At 40.8% G+C, this 11,256-nt stretch overlaps 1 protein-coding gene across 1 annotated transcript in view; it reads right to left on the reverse strand.

Moving 5' to 3' along the window:
* Positions 1-8,367: 8,367 nt before the first annotated feature.
* Positions 8,368-11,256, reverse strand: part of LOC114460093 (2,4-dienoyl-CoA reductase, mitochondrial-like) — a 10,573-nt gene continuing 7,684 nt past the window's right edge. Inside the window, exon 4 of the mRNA XM_028442128.1 lies at positions 8,368-8,371. Within this exon, the coding sequence (XP_028297929.1) occupies positions 8,368-8,371 (4 nt within the window). The remainder of the gene's footprint in view (positions 8,372-11,256) is intronic.

The following is an 11,256-nucleotide window of genomic DNA, read 5'->3' on the forward strand; positions in this document are numbered from 1 at the left end:
TAGATTAAACATTTAACATTTAGATTAAACATTTAACATTTAGATATAAGATTAAGCATTTAGATATGATATATAACGTTTAAATTTAGATTTAAACATTTAACATATATTTACTTTTTGATTTAAACATGTAGATTTAGATTTAATATTTAGATTTAACATTTAGATATATGACTAAGCATTTAGATATGATATATAACATTTAGATTTAAACATTTAACATTTAGATATAAGATTAAGCATTTAGATATGATATATAACATTTAGATTTAGATTTAAACATTTAAATTTAACATATAATATTTACTTTTCGATTTAAACATTTAGATTTAGATTTAATATTTAGATTTAGATTTAAAATTTAGATATAAGATTTAGCATTTAGATATGATATATAACATTTAAATTTAGATTTAAACATTTAACATATATTTACTTTTTGATTTAAACATTTAAATTTAGATTTAATATTTAGATTTAATATTTAGATATATGACTAAGCATTTAGATATGATATATAACATTTAGATTTAAACATTTAACATTTAGATATAAGATTAAGCATTTAGATATGATATATAACATTTAAATTTAGATTTAACATTTAGATATAAGATTTAGCATTTAGATATGATATATAACATTTAGATTTAGATTTAAACATTTAGATTTAACATATATTTACTTTTAGATTTAAACATTTAGATTTAAAATTTAGATATAAGATTTAGCATTTAGATATGATATATAACACTTAGATTTAGATTAAATATTTAGCTGTAGATTTAACATTTAGATATAATATATACCATTTAGATTTAAATATTTGGATTTAATGCTTTTTTTTACCTTTATATATGTGGTTAAATGTTGTGTTAAATATAGCAAAATATGAAAAAAGTGAGATAAATAATGAAAATGTGTTAGCTACAACTTTTATACAAAATCTTTACACTTGACACCCCATAAAATAGTGTATGTGATTTAATTCTATGAGACATGGTTAGACGCTGCCTCTACCAGGCCAGTCCATTGCTGAGTCTTACCACCGATGACTATTGGAAGATAGCCCAACAGACTAAAGAGTACAGTAAAAACTGGGAATTGCTGAAATATAATATTGGACTAATGGCAAGGTCATTCGGACAACGTAAATCTAAAAAAAAAAAAAAATGGATCAATTTCTTACTAAGATGCAATTAGTGTGGAAAAAATACCATTGAAATTAGCACAATTTCACAAACAAGCTTTAACTACCTGGAAGCTCATTTATAAACATAACTTCTCTCCAACAAACTGCACAATATGGATTTTGTACAAAAATAAAACATTATTCTTCTCAAGATGGCGGAACATGGTATAATATTAGCAACCGTGTCAGCCATCTTTTTTATTCTTCTTCGTCACATCAAAACAACAACTTCCTGTTCAAGGGCAAAATAATACAACTGCGCCCTCTTATGGCTAAATAACATGTATCTTTGTTTTCTTTGTAAATATCCCAAATTCTCACAAATGTACATAGTTTTTAAATCAAGATATTGCATATGAAATGCATCATTTCCTTTTAACCAAAATATACAAAATATGAAATGCAAACTAATATATAAACATTAATTATTAATGAACATGTAGGCCATATAAAATGGCTCTTACACCTTAATCGATTTAAGTTTCCGGTTCCACTCAGAGAATTTACTATTGTTTTCGATGCCGTACCAAATGAGTGCTTCAGCTCCTGAAAGGGGGAGATAATATACATCCACCATTCCATAAAAGTGCTGCAATTTTCATTGGAAACATTAAAGCAACTACTACCAACAGGATATTCAAGAAGTCATATCAATGAAAATTAAGTCGTGTTGACAGCAGACTAGTAAAGTTTTATCCATTTAAATAATTCCATTACACTTTGATTCACTGTTATGCATTTGTATTATGTTTGTAGCCTATTTTTAATCAACTGATGCCACATTCACCCAGTCTAGCCTCCACCAGGGTCATTTCAAAGTAAAAGTGGTCCTCTGCTGCCCTCTAGTTTGACCCTGGTTGCAGTGGTCCTGAAGGGTGTGCATGTGTTTTAGTGTGAGGTGGTGCTGTGCTTGTTTGCAGTGTAGTTTATTGATAAGGGTCCTGTGTGTTAAATGGGGCTCAGTTCTATGAGGAAGCAGCTGCATCAGCTCGCCTGGTTAAAAGGTTAAAGTTTACGACAGAGACTTTATTTAGGTTAATGTCAAACATTGTTTATACTTTATAAGGCTTTTGCCATTATTTCTGTTAGTAGTTGATGTGTGAAATAGCGTTTTTTATGTTAGTACAGCACTTAGGAAAGTGCAGTCTCACATGTCTGTGGAACCTTTTCCTTTTTTTTTTTTTTTTTTTTTTTTTTCAGATTTCTGTGGAATTGTAAAATGTGTAGTGGCTGTACTGATGTTATTTTGTGTTTCACACAGTAAATCACCTTCCTGAATGGCAAACCCCTGTGTGTGGCTCAGTTCATTAACGTACACAACACAACAACGCAGAAGGTCTCTAGTTGGGTAGTGCAGACACACCGGCTACATTACCGAATCCTGACTCTCACACTAGTAAATTAAATTACATTCGAATAAATATTTAGTTTTGTGGATTTTGAGTAATTTTCATATTTTGTTGTTTGGTGTATTTTTCTGTTATGTATGTTTTTAGGAGTCATTTTGTGTGTTTTTGGAGCCTTTTTGTATATTTTTGTGCATTTCTATTGTCGTTTTGTGTCATTTTTGTATAAATATTCAGTTTTTTGCTTTATTTTACTAATTTAGTATATTTTTATTATAAATAACGTGGTGTGCGTTAGCCGCGCGCGTGCACATAATCCGTCACAGGTTGTTGAGAGATAAAAAAAAAAAAGACACGGAAATTACCACGAAAAATAAATGTTTTGCAACACCAAAGTCGCAACTCTCTCTCTAAACGGCTCTGTGTGCGTTCAGCATGTACATCCCGGGACTCTCACATGCATCAGCCGAGTGTGTGTGTGTGTGTGTTTACATTATAGCTGCTAGCAACTTAACACATAGAATAATAGAAGAAGAAACACTCACCCTTGCACAGAACAAATAATCATCGTGGAGCTGCACAGGTTGTTGAGATAAAAAAGAGACCCGGAGTCATGGTCATACATTTAATTGAGTAAATATATGAGTAAATATAACTTTTGCCACCACAAACCCTAACATAATCCAATTAACAAATAAAACACGTGTTCGTTCACGTTGAAAACAAAAATGAATAATTTTTTTTAGCAAAAATTCATTTTCAATATTAACCTAAAGAACTTTTACTAGTACGAAAACGTTTTTAATATTGACCATCTTTTTTAAACCCAAACAAACTGCAACACAATGACGTCATGAACCCGGAACCGGAAGTAACATCTTCAATACCGCGCTCACTACCGAGAGGGCCCTAATCTTAAAGTGAACGTTTTGAAAATTTTGTAACACCAAATTACTCCAAAATAATGGATGCACACACTTGTGGTATTGGGAAGCCGTTGACAAAGTTTCAGGTCGAACTCACACCGTGTCTGGGAGAAATTCGCTCCACAAACACACACACACTCATACACACACGCACACAGACCTTTGCTGCTTTATAGATAGATAGATTGTATATTTTTATATAAAATTTATTACATATCACTACACATTATATAATATGTTATTACATATTATTATGTATTCCTATATATTACTATGTGTCACTACATATTATTGTATATTACTACATATCACTACATATTATTATACATTACGCATACGCCACATATAAGCAACGTTTGGGATTTATAAAAAAACCTGGCGAGATAATGTTTCCACCTCCACGGCAGCTCTGACCCTGTCGTACGCACAAAATCATGAGAAACGGGAAACTCCGCCCCCAACAGGAGAAGGATGAAATTAAAGACAGCTCTGTGAAATGGATAGATTAGTTTGAAATAATCAACATTGAACATTTCACAACACATATCATATATGCAAAAACAAAGGAGGAAAAGATTATACCACTCCAGGGAGTGAGTGACGTGCACGCGCCTACAAATACAGTTTTATATTAATAACAATAATAATTGTAATTAAAATCACACGATCATTGCGCAAAACTGCTGATCATTTGGTTCCAACTCCTGTAGCTGTTATAAAAAGATGCACAGTGGCTTATGCTTCTATCCTGCCTCCATCTCTCCTTGCATTTGGGTCCACACCCACACCGGACCGTGACAGAACGAACAAGCCACCAGTGGACCCAGCGGCGAAGAAGTTTGTAGAGAGACTTTTTTATTTCCAGAACCTCTTACGTGGGGCCGTGGCGGGCAGGATTTCTTTGGAGGAGGATCCTGTCTGAGAGGTGTACTCGGGAACTCGACTGGCTGCCGGAGGCCCCTGGAGCCTGCAACGGGGTAGAGGTCTGTCCAAAAGGAAGGGACAACCCCGCCAGTCTCCTAGCTTCCAGGCTCGTGTCCCTGTTTCTCCTAGCTTTCAGGCTAGTGTCCCTGTTTTTTCTAGCTCACAGACTAGCGTTCCTGTTAGTCCTAGCTTCCAGGCTAGTGTTCCTGTTAGTCCTAGCCCCCAGGCTAGCGTACCTGTGTCTCCTAGCTCCCAGGCTAGCGTTCCTGTGTCTCCTAGCTCCCAGGCTAGCGTTCCTGTGTCTCCTAGCTCCCAGGCTAGCGTTCCTGTATCTCCTAGCTGTCAGGCCAGCCTTCCCGAGGCTCCACGCACCCAGCCGCCGCCTGCCCAGCCGCCAGTCCTGGCTCCATGCACCCGGCCGCCGCCTGCCCAGCCGCCAGTGCCGGCTCCCCGCACCAGGCCGCCAACTCCCAGCCTTCCAGAGCCCTCTTTGCCCGGCCCACCGGAGGTTTTCCCGCCTGTCTTGTCTGAGCCCGGCCCGCCGGATGTTTTCCCACCTGTCTCGTCTGAGCCCGGCCCGCCGGAGATTTTCCCGCCTGTCTTGTCTGAGCCCGGCCCGCCGGAGGTTTTCTCGCCTGTCCCGTCTGAGCCCTCTTTGCCCGGCCCACCGGAGGTCTTCCCGTCTGCCTCGGCCACGCCGCCTCATGGGAGGCCGCCGGACTCCTGCTCCTCTGCCACGGCCACGCCGCCTCATGGCAGGCCGCCGGACTCCTGCTCCTCTGCCTCGGCCGCGCCGCCTCATGGGAGGCCGCCGGACTCCTGCTCCTCTGACTCGGCCGCGCCGCCTCATGGGAGGCCACCGGAATCCTGCTCCTCGGCCTCGCCCGCGCCGCCTCATGGGAAGCCGCCGGAATCCTCCTCCTCGCCCGCGCCGCCTCATGGGAGGCCGCCTGATCCTCCTCCGGGTCCCCCGTCCACCCACCCTGGTTTGGTGTTTGGGTGGCTAGATTTTTTTTTATTTTGGAGCGCTTGGAACCCGCTCCTTAAAGGGGGGGGTTATGTCATGTTCTGTTGGTTTTAGCCCTTGGGGTTCTCTTTTAGTTATTCTGTCTTTGTTTATTTTGAGTCTAGTCATGTGTTTTACTCTTGTCTGTGTTCCTGCTTGTGGCTCCACCCCCCAGTGATGTCTGTATGCTTGGTTGGTGATTGATTAGCTTGTGTTTTCACCCAGGTGTGGCCCACTCCCAAGCAGGCCTCTTCCACTATTTAACTGAGTGCTTGGTCACTGTGTGGTTGCTTGTTCGTTGATGTTGTCAGGTTCATTGTCTCCCTCCTCGTGTCCTGCTGTGTCTGGTCTTGCTCCCTCCTGTTTTGGATTTAAGTTTTGTAATAAAAACATGGACTGGTTCCAGGAACATTATGCTTCTATCCTGCTTCCATCTCTCCTTGCATTTGGGCCCGCACCCACACCGGACCGTGACAAAAATGATCACAAGAACGGTTAACCCGCATTTGATCAATTGTCCATTTCATTCACAAACAAATCAACAGTTCATTGACCCAAGCAGGGATTTAGAGGAAGGTTGTGTTTGTGAGAGCAAGAGTTTATTTTGCAACAAGAACCTCCTACCGCCCGGATTAAGCAGGAGGTGGGGTTCCGTGCTGGAAGACTGTGAGTTACAGGTTCTCCTGAATACAGTGGGCTTAATGCCTTTCCATAGTTCACCATCAATGACCTGGTCTGTGCAGAGAACAGGACCATGTAATACTAATATTTCTCTGTGTACACAATTCCTTGAATAATACAGGTTGTATTATAAATAAATTGTATTCTATATATTAGTCAAACATTGTACAATATATTTCATTCATGATTCTCAGATTATTAAATTATTTTCAATATGATTAACTACAGAAATTAATGATCTAAATACATACATTTTAGCATATATTTTTTCTCTTTTGCTTCTTGACGAAGGCAGTCACACTCTCTGTTTCTCCCTCCCTTCCACCCTTATCTCTCCCTGCTGCTGCTTTGTCTGGTCCTGTGAGCCTAACAAGAGCCTCTCTCTGCGACTCATCCAAAACTGAAATAATGAAATTAATTAGTTGGTCTCTCAATGCTACCGACCAGATTTTTTTCTACGAAAAGAACCGGGGGTGGTGAACTTGCATGTCCAAGGGGGACGTTTGCGGCTGGATACGCACTTGACCCTTGGAACAAGTGGCGAGTTGTGTGTCGATTCTTTCCCTGGAAGACGTGGAGGACATCTACATGATTGGAATAATGATAGTATTATGCTGCTGATCGGAGCTGGTAGCTTCCTAATCTATCAAAAAGTCCGTACTACACTGGCGACTGTTTTGGAAAAGCTGCCAGTGATTTCTGAAGGATGCAGGGCTCTGAACTCTCAGACTCATGTGTTGATCGATATCAAAAGCAAGCTAGAGCTGCTTATGGATTGTCTATGCGTTATGGATAACAACTGGGAGAAATTGGAGCCCCGGCTTGGAAGTAGTAGTTAGGCCACTCATTGGATTACAGCAGAGAGACCCAGGACAGAAGGCTATTGAAAATTGACATAGCCTGTATCAAATCACATTGCTTATCTCCCTTTCAGCTCCCCAGCCAGCCAAGGCTAAAGCCAAGGTTGTCTCATCTCTTATCACCAGGAAGTTTCTACAGACGGCGGCTCTTACCCCCACTACCTCCCCCTGCTCCTTCCCTACATTCCCACCTGGAACTGTTGATGCTGAACTGTTTCCACACGTCATCTGGCTGTTGTCAGTAGCGCAACTCCAGGTCTTCAATTCCAAATGCCTTCGTCGGCCATCTTCCAGCCCCCTCTCCCATCCGTGCTGCATGGAGGCATGGTAGCAGCGCCCATCGGCAGCACGCCCATGTCCCCAAATGGCTGGAATCCCGTTCTTCTTCCCACCCGACCCCCTCCCCCAGCCCACCTCCTACCCAACCCTACCCACATGTCTTGTCTCGTGTTCTTTGACTATGTCCTGCTTAATTTTATGTTTGCGGAGGTGGTTTTTTTCCCCCTGGTTTTACACTGCCTTCTCTGTTTAGGGAAATCAGTCTCAAACTGGCCGTTTTTCCCCTCACCTCTCCTGTTGTTGATCCCTTTCTCACCTAAATATGTGGGCACCGCAAATGGCTACTCTGGGTGTGTTGATGTGTATCTTTCGCTGCAACTACCAAGTCAAATTCCTAGTATTGTTCTACACTGTACCTGGTCAATAAAGTTGATTCTGCTTCGATATAAATATCAAAATAGCATAAGTCAGAGGGATATAAACGTAAACAAGTTTGTCCACGCTGTTAATATTTCCAACCTAACAACGTTTGTAATGTTATTCCAGAGATTGTTAGTGTTTTAATAGTGTTTATGTTATTAATATTACACATATTCAGACTCAAAGAGGTTTCCAGGGTTTTCCGCTGATGCTGATTTTGGCCGATCTGAGCACTTTTAAAAATCAATGGAAGCAGCTCAGCAGCAATATTGAAGCAAGGTATTCCCCTCGCTTTTACCACTGGTAAATGAAAGCACAGACTACCTGGGTCTCCAGCGGGCGGATTAGGACTCTATCCGGGAATGATGCACGTATCTGAGCACTTTTATAAACCAATGGGAGAAACAGTATCAAAGCGACAGACCTCCTTTGCTTCCACACTCCTCTCAAGCTTTCAACTTTTGATTGTTAGGTATTTTCTGTATTTACTTTGTTGTTGTTGGTTTCTTTTTTTGATATGTGTAATTGGTTTAACAACTGTGAAATGTCTGAGTTTTTTGAAAAGTGCTTATAAATAAAATGTATTATTATTATTGATGGGACAAGAGAGATTTCCGAGTGTGAAAAGGACAGTATGAGTTCTCACTTTGAAAAGGTACATTTACAAGGTACACCATTCACTAACCAGGTCCATGATTATGGACAGGTCGATAAGTAAACTGGAGTAACGCCATCAGCTGAAACAGTTTGAAAAGTCAGGGAAAACCGGAATTTTCAGCTCGTTTGCAGCATTAGCTTTAGCAGCATTAGCTTTAGCAGCATTAGCTTTTGCAGCTAACTGGGTCTTTCTGCCACAGAGACCAATACCACATTTATGCAAAAAATCTTTCAAGGAATCAACGCTCCAGTGGGAAAAATAATCTACAGTAAATCTCTTTCAGACTCGCTTCCTACACTGTCAGCTATGGAGAGTTTATCCCTCTGACCTTTGACCTAATGCAGAAAAACTGAACCAGTGTGTGTCACATATTGAGCGGCTTGATCGTGGTGGTCGGCGTTTGGCAGTCGTCTCTCTAGAGTTATCGCTTATTAGATCACTTTCATGATTTGTGACAAAAGTTTCATCATTACCTTAAGTGAACCTACCTGTAGCAACATCCAAAGCGTATCTTACGTGTGTCCGCCACTTCCGGGTAGTGCAAGATATAGACTTTCTAGTTGGTCGAGCAGAGTCATGTGACTGCACGCAACCCGCACGTAAGCCCAAAATACAACAGCTGTGTTTGCCAGATACCATTATGTTTTAAAATCTAACACACGCAAAAACCGTCAAATTTATTGGCGGAAATTTATTGGCCCAATCTGGCAACAATGACTTGTTGCTTCGTTTCTGCAGCCTGTTGATTCAAACAGACGCAGTGGTATTTGTTTCATTCTTCACCAGCCAAAATGGTATAATCTATGAATGTGTACGCAACGACGCTCAGAGCCCGATTTTTGATTTGGAGTCAAATATTATGACGGTTGGTAGTACACATGCCAATATATGAATGGGGCCCATTATCCCGTAAGTGTCACGGGGGGACCAGGGGGCCCCATTTTACAAATGACTACTTCTCCGTTAATGCTCGTTGAATCAGGCTGTAATTTGACATGGATATTCTATGAGCGGATGTCAAGAGCCTCTCGGGTACCTTTTTGGAAGGGGGGCACGGGGGCCCACCCCTTTTCTGGTAAATTCAAAATTTATTGGAACATAGTCGTGTGATATATCGTTTCAAAGGCAATTCAACGTAGATTACAATTTTATGTTGCACAATTTGATTTGTTTTATTTGACTGAGTTTTCTGGAATGTGGTACGTGCTATTTGGCGCGAAGACGTTCTGCGGGCGTGGCCGTAGTTCACCCAAACTTGTTAATATAGCATTACAGCCATTAACTGTTGGCTTAAGAAAACACCCCAATATAGAAGGCTTCCCAGTCGGCTTATCGGAAAGTCACGTCTCGCTTTATGCAGATGATGTGTGTTATGGTCAATTATTATATTCATCATCATATCGTCAAATGTATGTTCATGTGTACAATTTGTCATGTTTTAATACATGACGACTCCATTACTCTTTACACTTTTGAACAGCTGAATCATGATTAAACAGTACAGAGCGTACTCAGTGCACAGAGCCAAGGCCAGAATCTCTGCTCACATGCAGACATACACTGACGCACACACTTATCAAGACAGATAAAGACTGGAGCAGAACCTTCTCATAACATCTTCATCATCCTCCAACATTTCCACTATGGGCATCTGACTCCCTCCCTTTTGTCTCTCACTGTTGGGACCTTTTCTTATCTGTATAAAACCTTAAGCTGAAACTGTTAGAGGGCGCGGCACTTCCTTCGGACGTCCGCCTGGACGGACGCTAATTTTGTTTCACTTTGTTCCATCTTGTACCTTTTTTCTTAGTTTTAAAATAAACTTTTTTATATAAAATCATCAATGCTTCTCCTGGACTCCATCATTCAACCAGAGCAATAAATCATGTCTCCAAATGAGGTCAACCGTAAATTCAGCCGTAACATGTGCTTGTGGCACTAAGGAACCCAGAAATTGGAATTACAAATCTCTTGTAATATGTTAATATTAATTTGGTTAAATATTTTGCTATAATATAAACTCGTAAGAAAAATGAACTTATGTTTACAAAGAAAAACAGGTTGATCTCCCAATCAATCAATCAATCAATCAATCAATCAATCTTTATTTGTATAGCGCCAAATCATAACCAATGGTATCTCAAGGCACTTTACAGTAGAGCAGTCTTAAGGACGGACTCTTCATTTTATGGATACACACATATGCATATATACGTATATACACATACATATGTATCCCACACCCAACATGAATTCATCATGGCGGCAAGGAAAACCTTCTGTTAAGCAGCAGGAACCTTGTGTGGATCCCATTCCTATGATGAACAGCCATCCACGTTATGCTGTGTTGGGTGTGTGCAGAGGAAAGGGTGGAGACAGAGTTGTTGAGACTCTGTAACTCCACACTGAGGATCCCACGGACCTGCAAGACAAAAGCCAGAAGGAGAACAGGAGCAAACACACAAGGGAAGAAGCAGACATAGAGGGAGTGTTTGAGAGAGGAATGGGACCCTCTCCGGTCCCTCTCTAGCCTAAATGACCTCTCTCTTAACGCCCTCTCCAACCTCTCTCCAACCGAGCATGCCAGACCCCCCCCCCCCCGGCAGTCTATGCCTATTGCATCTTAATTATGAGCTATGAGCTGGTTCCTAACTAAAAGCTTTACCAAAGAGGAATGTTTTGAGCCTAACCTTAAAGGTAGAGAGGGTGTCTGCCCCCCGAACCGTGGTTGGTAGATGGTTCCAGAGAAGTGGGGCCTGATAACTGAAAGCTCTTCCTCCTATACTACTTCTAGAAACAAATGGAACAACGAGTAGTCCAGCATTTTGAGAGCGTAGTGTTCTGGGGGGATTGTATGGCACTACAAGCTCCTTGAGATAGACTGGTGCCTGTCCATTTAGGGCTTTATAAGTGAGAAGAAGAATCTTGAATTCTATTCTATATTTTATGGGAAGCCAATGCACG

Source organism: Gouania willdenowi, unplaced genomic scaffold (genome assembly GCF_900634775.1).
Source record: "Gouania willdenowi unplaced genomic scaffold, fGouWil2.1 scaffold_3_arrow_ctg1, whole genome shotgun sequence".
NCBI classification, from domain to species: Eukaryota; Metazoa; Chordata; class Actinopteri; order Blenniiformes; family Gobiesocidae; genus Gouania; species Gouania willdenowi.